The sequence below is a fragment of the Oncorhynchus tshawytscha genome, linkage group LG18 (genome assembly GCF_018296145.1).
Source record: "Oncorhynchus tshawytscha isolate Ot180627B linkage group LG18, Otsh_v2.0, whole genome shotgun sequence".
Lineage (NCBI taxonomy): Eukaryota > Metazoa > Chordata > Actinopteri > Salmoniformes > Salmonidae > Oncorhynchus > Oncorhynchus tshawytscha.
The window spans coordinates 13755243-13774921 of NC_056446.1; the positions used below are offsets into that span (position 1 = coordinate 13755243).

Below are 19679 nucleotides of genomic sequence, written 5' to 3' on the forward strand. Positions count from 1 at the left end.
GAGCAGTGTAGTAAAAACAATTGCAACACATATTCTGCGGTACTAACGCGTTGGGGGGGGATCTGTATTCGTTGTATGCAGTAATTACTTTGTTGTAATATCCCAAATGGACGTGGACGTGTCACCATTAAGGATTCCAGCTTTAACTAACTGCCAAATGAGGACACAATCTTTCATGGGCTTCTTTTCTGAAACATTAAACTTGAAATGCTAAGGTATTCTGGGGTCCTGCTCTTTCATGAACATTTAATGAGTTTTGTATGCACCCGCAAGAGCAGCTGCCAAAGAATGCACATTGAGACTGGAGAGAGAGTCAGTGGGAGCGGAAATATGCCCCTTGCCCTGTTCCTAGTAGTCTGTACATAGGCTACATGGTCATATGGGAATGAAGGGAAGTATGCAGATAGCAAAAGTGTGTCTGGCTAACATAAGCAGATGGATAAATGACAAATGTCAATGATGTTATGTCAGTGAGGGTGGACAATGATTTCCACCACACAATGAATCACTTTTACTGTCAGGGGCCGGTTGAGAGGGGTGTAAAGTAACAAAAAAAACAAAAAAAAAGAGTAGAACAGATATGATTGTCATGCAATCCTGCACACCTGTAGCCACCTAAACGTAGGGGGGGGGGGCACCGGGGAGCTGGACATGATTTACACAACTTTCCAAAATGAAAAGCTACAATTGAATGAGGCCCGCTTCTAATCGAGACATGTAGCGAGTATCCACTGGTTTATATAAAATTATTTGGCACGCTTTGCTGGCTGTTTGCGACTGACTCTTATTGAAATGCCGGCCTAAACGAACCGTATGGAGCTAACGTTCAACGAATGACTTAGCCATGTGCATCGCACGCTCGACTCGCTGACTGACAGTAAACAATCTTGAGTTGAACGTGAGGCAACTGTATTTTGCATTAGTGTGGTTTTTTATGCCGTTGCCTAATCAGAATGTATTTACGTGGCTTAGCCATACCAGGTAGTGCAATAATGAATTTCACATTATGAAGTGCAGCCAAAAAGGAGTACACATATTTGATTATGTATGCACTACACCTACTACGGTATTTGGCTACCTAGCTTGCTGTGCTCGTTACCCATTTTGTGAACTCACCGGTTTTAAACCTGAGGTCGTCATCTGTTGGTGAGCCGAATTCTTTCAGGAGGGACATGAACAGGATGCCAAAAGCGTTCTGGATCCCGAACACCGCTCCATTGCACCACATTGCAGCCAGCATAACCACCCAACCCCATCCTCCTTCTGGATGCACGAACTCGGGCTCCTCCACAGCCACGGGAACCTGCTCTTGGATGGTTCCTTTACTATCCCCGTTCTCGTTCTTTTCCTCAGCATCGTCCGAGCGCTTTTCCTCTGCTTTCATTGGTGTCTCCTCTGCAGCGACCGTTTCTTTACTTGCATCAGATTCAATGTCTGTCATGTTGGTACCTGCTGTCATTTCTTGGAGCGACTGTGCAGATTTTTAACACTGTCAAATATGATGACAGCAATATACCGGTAACTAGTCTAAATGGTGCGCCCTCAAGCTGCAGCCAAACTCAACTGAAGAGAATCAGATAATGGTATGTCCCAAATCGTGTCTATCTACAAATAGGAATACTTCGCATCTCCTTTCAGCGAATTGTTATCTGGAAGATGCATCCATTCAGAAGCAGAAGCCGTATTGAAAATGTCTACCACCAGCTCGCACTGTCTGAAGTGTAAAACACCAGTGTTGCAATATTGTATAAATAGATACACGGGGGGCGGGTTGTGCATACATTATGCCGGTATCTGTCACTGATTGGACGCATTGCTGTCTTTTTAAAGTATGACGCCAGAGCATTGAATAATCACTGTAGCGATTGAAAAATATGAAAAAATACTTTCTTAAAGACAAGATCCAGAACACATTTATTTCACCTGGTTATAGAGAACTTCTGCTTGCAAGGAAAAAGTTAATTTAGGAGTCTCAGAACTATAATTTGTCCCATAATCCAAAAAATGAAATCAATCCGGATTAATTTTACATACAAAGGTGGTTAGGGAGGGGGCAATTACCTGTTTTCATAAATAGCCTATTACCCAAAGTTTTCTGAATTATCCCCATGATCAGTAGGCCTATACATGATAAAAAACTAAATCTAACACTTTTAAACATAACTTCCTTTAAATAAGACATAATTGTACTATTTTTGCTATTGATTTCAATATAACGCCATAGCCAAGGTGGCAGTGGTCTCAGGCACTGCATCTCAGTGGTTCGATTCCAGGCTGTATCACAACCGGCCATGATTTGGAGTCCCATAGGGCGGTGCACGATTGGCCCAGCCTCATCTGGGTTAGGGTTTGGCAATGGATAGGCAGTAATTGTAAGTAATAATTTGTTCTTAACTGACTTGCATAGTTAAAGGTTCAATAAAATAATATTAACTATGAATTTAGCATCTCAATCGTCAAACAGTGACCTCGTGTACAAAGTTACATTTCTGGATGTTTCTGCGGATGGTTAACACCATTACTTCTGATTTCATATCCACATATCCATATCCACATCAAATATGTTTCATACCTGGAAGCTGACTGAAATATACCAAGTTGTCTAATGTCAAATCACAGCTGTGATTTGTTCATAAGGAGGCAAATCTTCATACCTGAAGGTTTGTGGTGGCACAGTGAAAAGTAAAATTTACTCACAAAAAAATGTTAAATTTTTTGAATGTACCAGAGCTAAATAGTCCATCTATGAAAAGAAGAGCACGAGACAAGATGTACAAAACAAATGTATTCATTGAGAACTGTTCCTCGATGTACACGCAGTTTAAAATACAGAAAATAAAAAAGTATTTTAGATGAATGATTGCTAATTCAATTTTTTCTTATGCACCCACACAGACTGCCTGCCATTCACACAAAACCTAAGCAACATCAGCAACAGAATGAAGACAATTTGCAAGGCATTAAAAAGAGATAGATTAGCACACCACCACATTGTTGTCTTGAAACATTGCCAAACATACCTGCAGAAGGTAAACATGTATGTGGGGGTCATTCTTTTCATCATTGATGACAATTCTGAAGAAATAAGTCAACATCCACAGTTAACTTGATGACGTGAGCTTGTGAAATGTCCATTAAAGCTTGTGAGGACTTCACTCTACTTCAGTCGTTTTCAGGGACGTCTCTCCCGCCACAACAGCAGCGGCTGCCGGGCCCCTCCTCTTCCTCAGACCCTTCATCTTACGTGTCTGGAGCTTGGCCAGATCCTGCTTCTGCATGTGCAACCTGCCAAACTTGGTACCAAAAGTATCGTGGGATATGTTCTTCTTCTTCTTGGGCTGTGAAGAATAGAAATGACAAAGAGCAACATGAGGACTTCGATTGCCTTGAAGTTTCAGTTCAATTAAGACAAGACATTTAAAAAGAAGCAATCTCTTGCGCCATTTTACATAGCGGCTGTTGAAAGAGCGTGGAAAAAGATGTTGACTGCAACTAGACATTTTCCCTACCTTCAGAGCCTTGGGCTGTTTGTGAGCGGTCTTGTACAGGTCGTCTGATGCCAGGTGGGTTCTCCGCAAGATAAAGTCAAAAGAGGGCCCAATCTCCTCCAGCTCAATCCTTGGGGTCCGACATCCAGACTTCTTCAACAGAGATCTGGAGAAAACAAAGAGCTTTGACTAGTGATCATTTCCGGGGGGGGGTGAGATGGACAGTAGACACTAACTTCACAGAACGTGGTCACTTTTAAAAGGGCCCATAGGGCTCTGGTGAAAGTATTACACTACATGGGGAATAGGGTGCCATTTGGGACACAGCCCGTATGTTATAATCTATCGGGAATAATAGGGGACACTGGTAGATGGTCCAGCTGCTAGAAGGCAGACATACCTGTAGCTGCGCATGTAGATTTTCCCCTCCAGAGCAGTGAAGTGCAGGACATGCTCCAGACCAGCCAGGCGCACTGAAGGCACAACAGGACCTCTAAAGAAGTCTGAATAATAAAACAAGTTAAAGTAGAAAATGGTCAATAGTGTCATTGACATGAAATGCAATGTTATTATAAGACCAAAATAATGGAGGATTTGGGAAGTGTTTATTATCTAAATATTTTCTAGTTAAAGTAAATGTGTTTCAACTAAAGGGGAAATCTTAACTGTAGGACTGAAATTAACCCCACAACAACTTAACACTAAATTCAAAAGTTTAGCTTTAGACTAAATTGTACCTGTAAGAAGGCTCTTTAGGCATTTGTGTTCATTCTCATGGTCAAAAGCATCCCCTGCAAACACCAGCATTGGTTTAGTCCCCTCGGGACATTTGCTGCTCTGCAATGGAAACCAAACATAAAGTTACAGAAGGAAAAATCCAATAAATTCATCATATAAAAAAAATACACGATGAACACTAACAACTTACTTTGTTTACAATCCAAGTGTGCCTGTTCCAGCCATTATTAGTGTCTTGTCAGTAAAACTACAATTTCCCAAATTAAGCATTTTTAAAGAACGGGAAGACAATGCGCCTAGAATAGTGTTTAGAGCTAAGTTCAGTTCTAGATGTTAATTCAGGCCACCGGGAGAGACTGTAAAAGAGGTGTATTCATTTGGCCGATTGTAGCAGACTGTGGACAAAGACAAGGCGATGAAACACTCAGTGTTAATTAACTAAGATTATGGCAGATTGAGAAGGTGCATGACACCACTGTACTAATGTTGAACAACGCAACTATAACTTACATAGAAAATGTCTTAAAATAAAAGGAAACATCACCTTGATGTCACTTAGGGAGTTATACTTCTCAATGCCAAGCTCAATCATATCCAGCACATGGAAATCAAACAGACGACCTGAAAAAAATTAAATAAAAAGGTCAAACCCTTATCTGCTGTGAAACGTACCAGACATCTCCTGTAGAGCAAGGTCTCCATCTCCCACTGATAAAATACAAAAATGCTTACCAAATATGAGATTGTTTGGTCTTTTCTTGTTGTGTGAGCCAAACAAAAACAGAGAGCTATCGGTTTTCTTCGAGAAGAATTCCTGTAGATAAGAGACAAAATACAGATGATTGGGAATTCTTACACTCCGCAGGGAGTGCTGATTTTAAGTGCTGTGAATACACTGCATTTTAAAATGATGCTAGTATGTCTACAGTGTCAAATACTGCTTTGACTACTAGCAGGTGAATGTTCACAAATTATCACAATCCCAAACAATTGGTATGTCCTAGTTAAACAAATCTGAGATCAAGCGGAAATGAATTCATGCAACATATTTAGTTAACTGACCAATGATGTAGAATCCTCAAATGGCCTAGTTATATTTTTCCTGGAAGGAAAAACAACATTTGGATAAAACACACATCTCAAGTACCAGCAATTGACGGACTAGTATTTATGCCTTGTTATTATTTCAGTAAACTCAGTCCTTCATGCCCAGGACTTCATGCCCAGGACTATTAAATATCCACTTATCAATGACAGGGAAAAAACAAACATGCTGAACACTAAATACAATACTTTCAGTACAACCAGTATACATACTGGGTTTGTTTGAAGACTAACTTAAGTTACAATCCATCACTTACTTTTTGTACAGTACAGCACTTGGTTTCTTCAGGGCATACTGGAGAAGAAGAAAAAAACACATTGAGAGTTATCTAGCTGGCACTCTCAAACCTTGACAGTCTTCATGATTCTAGATGGGGAGGAGGGTCGACAGTCAGAAAACGTACAATGTCTTTTAATGCCTGAGTGACAGTCATACTGGTGTTGCCTCCTTTCATGATCATGGCATTCTTGACGTTCTCTGTAAGCTTGGGAGCTCTGTTGTCAAGGAAGCGCTTAGCCCTCTTCGTCTTAGGTTTTCTGAGGAGACATTCGTTCAACAACAAAAGACACTTCAGCTATGGTAGACAGGGACATGAGTAACACAACACAGATGATCGGGCATCGCTCTTCCATCTAGCGAAATGCACTCAATCAACACTGTTTGGAAGTCTAGCTAGCTAGTTAACATTAGCCAACTACTTGCCCAATAAATAAGACCGCAATACCAATTATTGGTATACAGTCAAACAAAGCACTGCAAAAACGTGTAAAGTTCTCTCAAGCCAGTGTTGAACAAAATTACATTTGAGCTTGCTCTACCGCTTGTCTGTGCGGTTGGTCCTTATGTAGGTTTGAAATTTGAGACAATATCCACAGGAAAGTATTATTAAACTGACTTTTCAAAACGCTGATTTATATAACCTGGCACAAGCCCAACAATGGACTAAATGTGCCTAACATTACTTCTTATAGTCCAAGTACCTTACAAGTTCTGTTTAGAGTGGAATTGAATGAAGATGTGGGGGTTTTATGACCCCACACGCCCATGGTAAATTTTAGGCCACACACTAAATTCCTCTCTCACTATGGAGAACCAGCCTCAGAACATTAAACATGCAATAAAGGGACTTTGGAACAATGGTTTCCGTCAGCCACAATGGTGTTCATGACGATAGATTGAATATGAAAATGTAATTTTTGTTTCGTTATGAAAGGTTAATAGATGACTTTATTACAAAAGCATTGTAACTAAGAGTTTTCCCCGTATATGCTTGATGTTTATACATTGTACGTTGTGTGGAAAATGTCCAAATCAAACAGAATGTTTTGGTAAAGATGAAATGCTAAGTTAGTTGTCTAAAATTGGATATGAGTAAAAATCTAGACCTTGCCCCTTAACTTGGTACGCCCAGAGAATTGCCCTAAAGGCGGCCACGCCCACTTCTGACCCGAGGGTATAAAACATGTGAGTTAAAAATGAACATATCAGACTAAGTGACCCGAGCTGCAGCCGAGGTCTTAAAAAGTCAACGAACCCAAAACGCAACACAAGGTGAAGACAAATAAATGTTTTTCTTCTACCCATGCTACGGATGAGTCGCTGTGTTTAAGCAGGTGAATTCAAGCCGGACCACCTAGCCTCCACTCTCCATCGAATCGTGGTATCTACACTGTTTCATTCCTACGCTGTGAGCTCTGAGCTGTGTGTCCTCGGAAGACCCCCATCAGAGCAAGGGCGAGGAATCAGACCACTAAGCCAAAAGGACACTGACATCGTGAGGACAACCAGAGAAGTGCGCCGGAGACGTGCGTAATTTAGAAGCCTAAACGACCCACGCGGAGCTTCCCATCTGAGACCCCCAACGCGTAATTACATCATTATATTCTGACCCATAAGAGCAGCAGTTTGGGGACAGGCTAGGGTTAAAATAAGCATAGCTGACAAATGCACCAAAATGTATATTTCTCTTGTGTACTTTCTCTTTTAAATCCCCATTTTGGGTAACACGTGCCATAGTGTGTTGGCCCGTTATACTAAGTTCCAATCAATAGCCTAGACTGTGTTTTGTGTATCTTTTAACATCATTTTAACATTCTAGTGAATAAATAATCAACTACGATTGGTGTGGTACGAACTCATTGGTGGGACCCGGGTCCATGCAGATTTCCGGATTATGCGACGTTCAGAATGAGATTGTAGAGGAAACTGATTAATTAGCGTCTGTTGTAAAATAGATATTCTTTGAGTTAATTTGGGAAATAGAAACTCAAAACGAATTTCCCCATGGTGGCCCAGGTTAATGAGTTAATTGCTTGATTTGTTTAATCACGCAATTAGAAACCCTTAATCATTCGATTAGCAACAGTTGTCACATTAACTAATACAACATCACAACAAATGTAACGGCGATATTTAGACTTGGGGTTGCCACTTGTTCGATAAAATACGGAACAGTTCCGTATTTCATTGAAAGAATAAACAAATTGTTTTTTAAATTATCGTTTCTGGATTTGACCATATTAATGACCTACGGCTTGTATTTCTGTGTGTTTATTATAATTAAGTCTATTACTTGATAGAGCAATCTGACTGAGCGGTGGTAGGCAGCAGTAGGCTCGTCACCATTCATTCAAACAGCACTTCCCTGCGTTTGCCAGCAGCTCTTCGCATTGCAATACAAATGGCATAGAGAAAGAGTCCTATTTTGTGCCTGGAACAGTTATTGTCAAAAGAGTTAACATTTGAAACAGGGCTCGATTTTTCCAGTTGAAAGTTAGCCTCCGAAGCAAAATATTTCTTATTTTCAATATACGAGACGTTTGATTTATTTTCTAAAATAGAACACTGCGTGGTGATAAATTACAACCAAGACATCGGTTTGGTGAGTAGACCTAGGCTTAATGATTGATGAAAATATGCTCTGTCTTTATCAAACCAATGTTATTACATATTTTCAGTGCGGAACCTGTATGTTTAGGGGGTTATAGCATAGCTCATACCAATTATAAATGGCCCTAACAGTTTGCAAAGTAGCCTTTTGCGGAAAATAGACGGGATAATTATTCAAAAACTGCAGCTCGTTGGAAAGTAGTTTGAATGCTCGATAGCAGGCAATGTGGAAAAGTCATCTTAAGATATGTACTAGGGGGGAAAGTTGTGCTTGAAGGTAACCACAGGTCGTTTCCCCCCCACAGGCAGGCCGAGCCGCGACGTTCTATTACCAACTGGGACTATTGCCGAAAGGCCAGTCTCTTTGGCAATGACGAAAAAGACTGGTACACAGACTAGTTCCAAGTCGGTTCTATTCATGGATTGAGTCAGCAAGGGGCACCAAAGTTTCCTCGCGTTGTTAAGAGTCGCTAAAGGTAGTTAGCACCTATGAATGGGTTAAATGGGCACATGCAAAAAAAACACGTGTGAGCAGTGTGTGTGCAATGATTGAATAACATGCATGTGCACATTTATTTTGCAACAGCACGCACGCTGATTTTGTACCCCCACACCACACCAGACACACAGATTGAAATATCAAAAGCGCAGAAACAATTATTTTCATTTAAGAACAGGTCGAAAAGCATTAAACACGTATGGCAATTGCGCTAGCTTGCCGTTGATAGCTAATTTGTTCTGGGATATAAACATTGGGTTGTTATATGACCTATAAATGCACAAGGTCCTCTACTCCGACAATTAATCCACAGATAAAACAGTAAACCCAAGTTGTTTCTTGTCATCTCTCCTCCAGGCTCCTTTTTCTTCTTTGGACTTGGAGGTTGGTAACCAACTTTACAGCATTACTACAACTGACCAGAGTGGACCTAAATTCATCTTTCAATCACCCACGTGGGTATATGCTCCTAAAACACCATTGAGGAGATGGGAGAGGCCGGACGAGCGGTTTGGTCATCATGTAAGGTACATGTCGGATAAACAAAAGTAAGTATATGACATTGTGTGGTCCTCCCACTACGATTATTCGGGAAAGCACGCTGTTTAAGGCTACAGATTAAATACATTATGTATTTAACAGGGTGGTGAAAGTGCAAGGTGACGAGCTTGATGAATCTTTCCAATAAATATTGAGGGCCTAATTCTAATGACCAGATACTTAGCTGCCGTTGAACAAAAAATAACATCGCCATGTCCGCACTGTATATGCTAGAGTGCACGTGCCAATATCAGTGGGCACACTATCTATTTAACGCAACATGGGTTCTCACATCAGCGGAGTTGCAATTGCGATGCATTTTTATGTGCACTGCATCATCACGCATAGCAGTTTATCCACAAATCAATGTAATAGAATTATCTACGGCCGTAAAATGCGAATCTTGTTTTATGCGAATTTCAGTATCTTCGCATGAAAATCCGTCGCCAATTGGATGGAAACCTAACGTTAGATTTATTAGGCAAGCTACATAGCCAATGCTACATTGTTAGTTTCCTAGCAAGTGACTTCATTAAACTACATACATACTCTAAAGTTATAGTTTAAGGGTAAAAACCACATTAAGCATGACATACTTTGGTTGGTAAAACACAACTTACATTACTCCTCCGTATTGTTTCATTTTGAGGACTTCACTCGTGTGCTTGCTTCAAAATACTCCACGTGAATATTACAGCAGCGGAAAATGTCGCAGTTAATTTTGCGTCACATCCGTCGTCCTGTACAGTGGATACATGTGCAGTACTGTCATGTGGCCATTGGGTGACGATAGAGAGCTATAAACGCGTCGACACGTCAACGCCAGGGTAGAACGATTGTCCCCTTGCATTGAGGATTAAATTGAAGGCCGACAGTAGTATTGCAGGCATTGTTTCCAGAAATCAGGATCCCCATTATAGTGATTTTTTATATTTTTTTATTAAACCAGGTAGGCCAGTTGAGAACAAATTCTCATTTACAACTGCGACCTTGCCAAGATTAAGCAATGCAGTGCGACACAAACACAGTTGCACATGGGATAAACAAACGTACAGACAATAACACAATGGAAAAGGCTATACAGTGTGTGCAAATGAAGTATCATTAGCGAGGTAAGGCAATAAATGGGCCATAGTGGCGAAATAATTACAATATAGAAATTAAACACTGGAGTGATAGATGTGTAGAAGGTGAATGTGCACGTAGATACTGGGGTGCAAATGGCGATTTTCGTTGTCAATATTCGTGGATATATTTTTTTTATAACACAATCATGGTACCATTAATTGTTTATATTTCATCAGATGTGTTCTTGAACCTATTACTTTAACATCACAGATTACGTTATAAGGATAATGTAGTTGCTAATGTCACCCTCCAATTTGAGACACTCACGAGTGCAGCACTGAGCCTAGAGTAGCTCAAACTGCAGATGAAATGTTTCCAAAAACTGCAAGATGGCACTCTGAAATCACACTTCCTGATCAAACGCGCCTCTGAGCAATCTCATAGGAAACAGTGGGGTAAAGTAATCGATGACTAAATTCATATTTTTTGGTTTATGCAAACCCAACACCAACCCAAACCCTCTGAACTTGTTTTCATTACGATTTATTTTAAATGTTAACTTTTGTATCTTAAATACATTCATGAAAGATAATTTAGTATATATAAAATACAGGACATATTTCCGAGATCTAAAGAGGGCGATTTATATTAATTTAAATGCAAATAAATTGAGATAAGTGTAGGTGCACATTTTATCCAATAGTGGTCCCCAGCAGGCTTCCTTTGCTTGCAGCATAACCGCCTTGCTGAGATTGCCTATCCTCTTGTGCAGTGTTTCCCAAACTCGGTCCCGGGACCATGTATTGGTTTTTAGCAAACGATATAAACGTGCCGCGAGACATAGAAATTGAATGGGATACGTGTACCTTCAAATGTTTGTCAATTAATTTAACATTTTGAATCACGACCAGTCATGCTCCGATTTGGGAGGTCAAGCATCAGACCTAAGCCTAACACTTGCATTAACGCCATATATGTACATGTTGGATATTCTAGTTTTAGCTCAATGCACAGTGGCCTGGACTTACTGCTTTACTTCAGTTTATACCCAATGCTGATAAACAGTCACACAGAAGAGTCATCTTTATTTATTAAAGCATCAAGCTCATAGTACAGATATATTTAGCACATCTTGACCATCCAAAGTATAGCAAAATAATTAGAACAGCAAAGTTTTCCCTTCAGTACATCCTGTAAGTTCACCCTCACATCAGGGGAGGTGTTTGACTTTTCCCTTCCCCAGAAACCACAGCACAGGATTCAAAAACAAACAAAAAAAAAAAAAAAAAAAAAAAGGTAAGGCAAGAACAATTTCATGATCAAATTTTTCTTTAGAAACTAAGTTTGGAACACTGGTTTTACAACAAAAAGGGTTGGACAAAAACAAAATATGGTTGGTCCGTAGGCAAAATTGCACCCCCCCAAAAATATACCTTCTAAAAAATTTTTTTCCAAACCAACAGAACTAACCCATACGCAGATGACCAAGTCTTAAATATGACGTCATCCAAAAACATGAACCAAAAGTTGTGAAATGCGCTGGTGCCTATTCCCTAAACCAGTCACTATAGCTCTTAGAACACAAAGGAGGCTGGTCACTACAGGCATAAGAATGACATTGCAGGTAAGGATACCTGGCAAAGGTTGGTCCTCAGAAAAAAAGAAACCATTCCAAAAAGCCAGACATGTTGGAGGGAAGATATTCCAAATGTCAACTTTGCCCAGGTCCTTACATTAAACTAATTCTAGTGGTCCCCTTGCAACGTCAGTCACAATTTTAGCTTCCTGGGGAGAAATGGTTGTCGTCATCTACGGTACACCATCACACTACATGATCAAAAATACAGGGACACCGCAAAACATCTCATTCCAAAATCACGGGCATTAATATTCAGTTGGTCCCCCCTTGCTGCTTTAAAAAAAAGCCTCCACCCTTCAGGGAAGGTTTTCCACTAGATGTTGGAACATTGCTGCGGGAACTTGCTTCCATTCAGCCACATGAGCATTCATGAGGTCGAGCACTGATGTTGAGCGCTAAAGGCCTGGCTCAGTCAGGGTTCCAATTCATCCTAAAAACAGTGTTCGATGGGGTTGATGTCAAGGCTCTGTGCAGACCAGTCAAGTTCAACCACACCGATCGACAAACTATTTCTGTAAGGACCTCTGTGCAAGGGGGATTTGACATGCTGAAACAGGAAAAGGGCCTTCCCCCGTTGCCACAAAGTTGGAAGCAAATAGTCTACAATGTTATTGTATGCTGTTGAGTTAAGCGACCACTTCACTGGAACTAAAGGGCCTATCTCGCACCACGAGCCCCTGGCCATTATTGCTCCTGCACCCAACTTTAGTTGGCACTATGCATTGGGGCAGGTAGCGTTCTCCTGGCATCTGCCAAACCCAGATTTGACCATCGGACTGCCAGATGGTTAAGCATGAGTCATCGCTCCAGAGAATGCGTTTCCACTACTCCATATTCTAAAGGCGGCAAAGGCCAGCCGATGCTTGGCATTGTGCATGGTGATTTTGGGCTTGTGTATGGCTGCGCGTCCATAGAAACCCATTTCATGGAGCTCCCAACGAACGGTTCTTGTGCTGACGGTCCTACCTGCCTCTAGAAGCAACTCTGTAGTGAGTGTTGCAACAGAGAACAATTTTTATATATATATATATATATGCACTTCAGCAGTCCTGTGAGGTCTACCAATTTGCTGCTGAGCCGTCGTTGTGCCTAGATGTTTCCACTTCACAATAACAGCACTTCGTTGATCAGTTCTAACAGGGCAGAAATTTGACAAACTTACTTGTTGGGAAGGTGGCATCCTATGACGGTGACACATTGAATGTCAGCGCTCTTCGTTAAGGCCATTCTATGGACACTGTACAATGTATCAAATCGCACACACCTGTCAGCAACAGGTGTGGCTGAAATGACCGAAAGCACAAATTTGAAGGGATGTCCAGACTTGTGTATATAATGAGCCATTCTCTGGTGTTTTAAGAGCTTTCTGAACTAACGTGACCTTACAGTTCCTAACAGTGGGGCAACGCAGCACAGGTTATAACGCTCAGAAGTGCTAAAGGCAGGCCAGAAAACGCCAGTCTTAAAATACATTTTTTTTTTAAACAGCCGTCAAAAACAAAATAAATGTTCCCTAACCACCCCAGGTTTGTCAGCAAATTCAAATCAATCTGCATTCACTGGCAGGGGAAGCATCATGAATTTTACTGACCAGCCCGAGAAGACAATCCAACCTAAAAAAAGATATATTTTAAACATCAATATCTGTATAGTAACCATATAGATTAAGGCCTGCCTTCAGCACTATGGTGGCAAAGTAGATCAACATGAACCCCGACCCACCAGTTCAATAAAACATCAGGATGCTCCAGTCCCATCTACATGAGCTGATGAAACTGGAAGGTGATGCACATCACTCTACACAGGAGGAACAGACCGCAGCACACTACACTGTCAAGCAATACAGAACTAGTAGTCACATGCACCACAGGATTTCCCCCCATCAATGAACAAAGGGTATTGATTGTGCTCCAAAAAAAAAAACTGCAGTGGAGTCACATTTGGGACCAATTCACTGCAAAATGTCTGCTCACAATAAAATTAATAAAATGGTTTATGCAACAGTTGTGTGGAATGATCCGGGATCACCCTGGCATGCTCAGATTGGTAGGCCTCCATTGTGTGCTTACCGATTCCTGTATAGGGGGGAGAGGATGTACATTGTTTATAAAAAGAAAGAAATGCTTTGCTGGGCAACCGCTGCACTAAGCAGAGTGAGTCATTATTTCCATTCAGGGCCACACGGTGCAGCCAGGAGTGCCACTGTCAAGCATGGTTCTGGGGCCAGCTGAGTCTCACTGTGTGTTATGGGGAGACCCGCTGGGCTGGGAGACAATGGCTGACCATGCTGGACTGCAGGGCATTGTTCTGTCCCACACCACAGCGACAAGGTGACTACTGAGTCTCCTTGAGTCATTTACATTCAGATAAAGCCCCTCAACAGGCTCCGCTATTCTAAACATGCCCCTCAACATTCAGTTGGCACAGCCTTTGTTCTTACATGACTGATCTAGTGTCAAGTTTGGACTTTTTTTTTATATAATGTATTCAATTATTAATGGATAAATTAAGTGTTTAAACTGACTGAGAATTCCAAGAACCAGACGCTTCCTGTTGGTGCAGTATACTTAAGCAATAAGGCACAAGGGGGTGTGGTATACCATCTGATATACCACAGCTTTCAGCCAATCAGTATTGAGTGCGCGAACCACCAGTTTATAAATGTAGGAGCCTTGGTGTAAATGTAAACATGTATTACACATCCCATACCATGAAGTACCCAACTTGATGTTTTAAATGTACACTAACGCATACTGTTGCATGGGAAAAATTTTAGCCTGTCTATTTGTGGACACGTTCAACAGCTAAATATATTGTCGATGTGGAGAGAAGCATGGCTGACTGAACAGGGGGGGGGGGACCCCAATTCTAGCAATAATTATTTTGGCTCCGGTGCAGTTTACAGCCAAGAACTAGATCACATTGCCCAGCAGTCAGCCTCTCTCCAATCCTCTGGTAGTGAAACACTGACAAAGGCATTTGGATTTAAGGAATTGATCAACTAGGTTGATGCAACATGACAAATAACATTATGGCCCAAAGCTCACATGTTGATCTTTGAGTGATTAGAAGCATCTTGAAATTCAATATGCCCCCAAAAAAATAAAACAACAAGTTGGTGTTTTACGTTTGGGTAATGAGGAGTCCTGCTCGAGCTGAAAACTTATTAAAGTGCACTAAAAAAAAGGACACTTGCAACAGATCAAATAAGCAGCAAATCAGTGAAGGGGGGGGAGATTGCATTTCAACTTAAACATTTTTTTTAATCAAATCGGTAAGCACATAGAGGCGGACCCATCTGAGCATGTCAGGGCCCTGGACTAGTGGGCACGAAAGCCCTGTCTGTGGGGAATGAGGGGGGAGACCTGCAGGAAGGGGCCGCTGCACTGGGCCAGGCTGGACAGCCTCAAACAGAGCATGTTTAATTCCTCTACATGCACTTCAAGATCACAGCAAGAGTGCACTAGACTATCTAAACAGAAAAAATAACTTTCATGCAAGAGAGCTAAGTTATAGGTACAACAATGCATACAATTCAAACTGGAGTTTAAACTATTAGGGCCTGTGGCCTCGATGCCAAGAAATCCTGAACAATGGCAGCAGAGTGGAGTGGGCCTCTCCGCTAGGACAGAAAGACAGCCACAGGGGGTGAGCCCCGCTATGCAGCCGCCTTTCTTCTTACGCTTCTTTTTCATTCTTAAACCTCAACTTTGCTGGTTCTGCTGGCGGCTCTTGGCGTAACTAGTAAAGACAAAATTGTAATCGTTGAATTGGGCCAACTGGCGGTCGAGGCGCTTGTACCCCTCGAGTTTCTGGGCGGAAGAAAAGACACTGCGACATTTGGAGCTCTACAGTAAAAAAAAAAAAAAAAAATTGTTAAAAAAGGTGAAAATGCCAAGCACAGTGAAGCCATAGTCTCCATTATAAAGCACATTTCTGAAAAAGAGCCAAACATCCACAAGCTACAATGGAACCATTTTGAAAGAAAACGTACCTGGTTAACAAATAGCGTCGTCACAAATTTTCCTGGCTTAAACACGTCCACAACTTTCCTGACCAGATCATCGTAGGACGTCTGAGAGAGGTTGGTTTCAAAGCTGACATAGGAGAACTCTGGCTCTGGAGTGATGTGGATCGTCCAGTAAGTTCCCTGTAAGACAAGACATTGGTTTTCGATAATGTCCCGGGTGTATTTGTAGAGAAGACCCTGAAGACAAGACCATTGACAAGATCCACTTACATCAGTCTTCATTCCATTCATTGAGTAGCCACAAGGGTTGAACATTGTGGCGTCAATCACAGAACCTGGTATCAGGTCACGAATTCCACTCATCTGAAAAGACAGAAAAATTGACTAATAACTGCACTACAAAACAGCAACTACTAATTGACTGATGAACAGGCAGCTTTACGATGGTGTTTATCTATACAACAAGAGGGAAAATATTGCTAGTGGCGGCAATTGAGATAATTTGATATCGATATGAGCAAGGCATATCGCCATATTCTTCCCATTCACCTACACAATTGTTTATTTTTTATCCCTGCATGCACAAAACCCCTTCCACAGACCATTAACAATTGCCTGCTCATGGGACATCAGTTGATGAGCTTCGAATTGTATACCAACTGGTTCAGTAAGTTAGGGGCCCCCCCCCTCCCCCCGAACATTCACACCTGGCCCAATGGGCAATCAAATGGGCCAGCAGACACATCTTCAGACACATGGAAGTTAACTTTCACGGTTGAAATGTATTTTTATAAAAACAAATACCGTATCAAAAAAAAAAAAAAAAACACCCCAGATATTTTCCATATTAGTACCAATCACTAGGGAAGGTCATTAGACAAAACCACAATAGATTAATGTCTTCACAGGTCCCCTGAACAGTACCCAACTGAGTGAACCCTCTTAAAGGAATCAACAAATATAGAACATAGCTGGTCAGTGGGCCTTACACGAGTGACATCATTTGCAGAAACACCGTCTTTCATGAAGAACTGGTCCATAATTGCTGGATCAAGGTCACTCATCAGAACTTCCAGCGTCTGATCCGCATGCTCGTTCTCCCAGAACTCTGGCAAATCCAGAGTAAACAGGTACCTGCAGGGAAGCATGAACACATGCAGCAGCACTGGTCAGCGCAGTTAAAGTTTCACAACAGCAATGTCCACTGCATTATTCGCTGTCATTAATGGGACAGTATCTTGAGTATATTCCTTCAGTATGAAGTGTTGATGACCTTACCAGCAATCAGAGTTCAAACGTCCCATGCAGTACGCTGCTCCGTCTGGAAAAGAGAACCGCATGTCATTTCTTTCTCTCATGTGCCCATGTCTCCTAAAATCAGTAGAGGATACAACAGCACAGCCTGTGTAGCGTCACCGACTCAACCCCATACATGAATTACCAGCCACGCCCATGGTGATTAGAGTACAAGAATGGAATTTAGAGCATGGGGGGTTGGTACACTTGGGAAAATCTGGCTGAGAAATTCCACTTCCTCCTGGAAGTTCCGATGAGGGAACTCCTGATGGGTGGGCTTCATGAAGTTCTTACGAGAATAGAAGAAATTCTGTAGGTAGTGAGGAGATGGAGTTAGAACCTCTGACCTATCCTGTCCACGAGAACGTCAACACAAAACAAGACAGTACGACGATTACATGAGCCTCACACAAGGTCTTGACGCATAATATGGTTTTATAAGCGGTGGGTAATTCTTGGTTCTAAGAAACATGTAGGTCATGCGTGGGTGTCACACTGACCTCGATGGCATCAAAGCCACAGTACTCTCTGGCCAGTTCCAGCAGAGGCATCAGTGCTTGCAGTAAGAGGGTGGTTCCACATGTCTTCAAAATGAAACGTCTCTTGGAGACAAACATGCTACTCTCACTGAAAAGAGAAAGGGACAGAAAGGAAAAAAGGAAGGGAAGTTACACATGTAAAAGTTAAATATAGCCTTTTAAGCCTACATTTGTGGCATGAACGCGACTGACATCCAATATTACCAACTGTGTTCAGAATTAAAATTGATACATTCGTTTCCCCAGGTTTGAGTTTCTACAACTTCCAGTTAAGGTTGTAAGCTTTCCAGCTAGGCACCCGGAGAGTGTGCTTAAAGACACCATGACATGCCACCCCTTGGCCAGGCATTACTCTAGTGACAGCTTACAAATTATTCTATAGAGCAGGTGTATTCAACTCTTACCCTACGAGGTCTGGAGCCTGTTGGTTCCATTCTACTTGATCATGAATTGCCCCCACGCGGTGTCCCAGTTCTAAAAATCAGTCCCCGATTAGAGGGGAACAATGGCAAAATGCAGTGAAACTGGCTTGGAGGTTCAGAGTTGAGTTGAGGGCCCAAGTAACAAAAAAAACTTAAATGAAACAAGGTTCACGACAAACTGCCAGTGTAAACAAGGCATTAGTCAGACTACTTCTAGGGAGACGTGCAGGGTGTTTTTTTTTAATAAGGAACAGTCAGTTGACGATAGCATAGCCAGTGAGACTATAGGAGTTGAAGATCAACAATCATGTTTTGTCTACTTGCAGTCAAGCAATCACATGTAGTCCTTTCCTGAATTATGACTATGCCGTTCCCATAACATCAACAAACAGTGGACAGCTGCCACTTCACTACGCAGCTTGCTCTGACCCCGTCAAGGTCGGCGGCTCCACCACCTCCCTTGTGATCTGCGCGCTCTCTCAGAGGGTTGTAGGTGGGACCTAACCAGCAGGAGTGGAGACCTCGGGCCTTCACAACTCAGACACCCTAGTCCATTGGTCCGCCACAGCCAGATATCAAATACGTTTTTATTAATGACCATTACTAAAGGAATAAACACATTTTGACCAAGGGATCCGAGGAATAACTTTAAGGTTTACTATTATGTTAATCGTCTGTGGTTCCCAAACTTTATATAGTCCCGTACCCCTTCAAATATTCAGCCGCGTACCCCCTCATGCACCAGGGTAAGCGCACTCAAATGTTTTTTTTTGCCATTAAGCCTGCCACACACTCACTACAAGACACTTATTAAACATAAGAGCGAGTGGTCACAAACCAGCTCATGGGAAGTGACAAAAGCTCTTGCAGGACCAGGGCACAAATAATCAATCATTTTGCTCTTTATTTAGCCATCTTATATATAAAACCTTATTTGGTCATCGAAAATTGAGAATAACTCACCCCAGGTTAATGAGTAGGGTGTGCTTGAAAGGACGCACATAACACTGCAATGTTAGGTTGTTTTGGAGAGAGTGTCGTACTTAACTTCGGTCTGTGCCTGTTTTTAGTTTATGCTAGCGAGGGCCGAGAATCCACTCTCACATAGGTACGTGGTTGCAAAGGGCATCAGTGTCTTAATGTGATTTGTCACAGAACCGCATGTTGCAATTTCGACGAGGCTCTTGTTCAGATAAATTTTCAATTTTTTTTTTTTTTAAATCGGTAAGTGGTCTGGAGGCATGAAAGGGATAACGAATACAGTTGTGTCATCCGTGTCGGGAAAGTACCTGCGTAATTGGGCACCCAACTCTGGTGCTTTGCAAGATCACAATTGACATTGTCCGTAAGCTTGAGTTCATTTGCACACAAAAATCATACAATGACGGAAAGACCCGTGTGTTGTCCTTAATGCAGACAGAAAAGATGTCCAACTTCTTAATCTTCGCCTCAATTTTTGCTGCACATTTAATATATAGTTTGAGTC

General features: G+C 41.7%; 3 protein-coding genes across 4 annotated transcripts in view; all 3 read right to left on the reverse strand.

Annotated features, from left to right (window-relative positions):
* slc16a10 (solute carrier family 16 member 10) overlaps positions 1–1714 on the reverse strand; it is a 56736-nt gene extending 55022 nt beyond the window's left edge. Inside the window, exon 1 of the mRNA XM_024377865.2 lies at positions 1117–1714. Within this exon, the coding sequence (XP_024233633.1) occupies positions 1117–1459 (343 nt within the window). The 5' untranslated portion in view covers positions 1460–1714. The remainder of the gene's footprint in view (positions 1–1116) is intronic.
* A 1058-nt stretch (positions 1715–2772) lies between these two features.
* Positions 2773–10015, reverse strand: LOC112217535 (ribosome production factor 2 homolog). Its single transcript, XM_024377869.2, has 10 exons — positions 9880–10015; positions 5735–5867; positions 5588–5625; positions 5289–5328; positions 4959–5040; positions 4771–4847; positions 4226–4325; positions 3889–3991; positions 3510–3654; positions 2773–3338 (listed from the first exon to the last, which is right to left on the reverse strand). Exons 1-10 carry the CDS (start codon positions 9900–9902, stop codon positions 3153–3155), a joined length of 927 nt encoding a protein of 308 aa, XP_024233637.1. The 5' UTR covers positions 9903–10015; the 3' UTR covers positions 2773–3152.
* Positions 10016–11399: 1384 nt separating this feature from the next.
* Positions 11400–19679, reverse strand: part of LOC112217536 (S-adenosylmethionine decarboxylase proenzyme-like) — a 29556-nt gene continuing 21276 nt past the window's right edge. Inside the window, exons 3-9 of one of the 2 annotated variants that reach the window (XM_042300672.1) lie at positions 17733–17859; positions 17440–17542; positions 17215–17257; positions 16926–17070; positions 16207–16299; positions 15961–16116; positions 11400–15814 (exon numbers count right to left, since the gene is read on the reverse strand). In XM_042300672.1, coding sequence (XP_042156606.1) covers positions 15671–15814; positions 15961–16116; positions 16207–16299; positions 16926–17070; positions 17215–17257; positions 17440–17542; positions 17733–17859 — 811 coding nt within the window. In that variant the 3' untranslated portion in view covers positions 11400–15670. Of the gene's footprint in view, positions 15815–15960; positions 16117–16206; positions 16300–16925; positions 17071–17214; positions 17258–17439; positions 17585–17732; positions 17860–19679 lie in introns of both variants that reach the window. The other variant, XM_042300671.1, reaches the window with a different exon arrangement.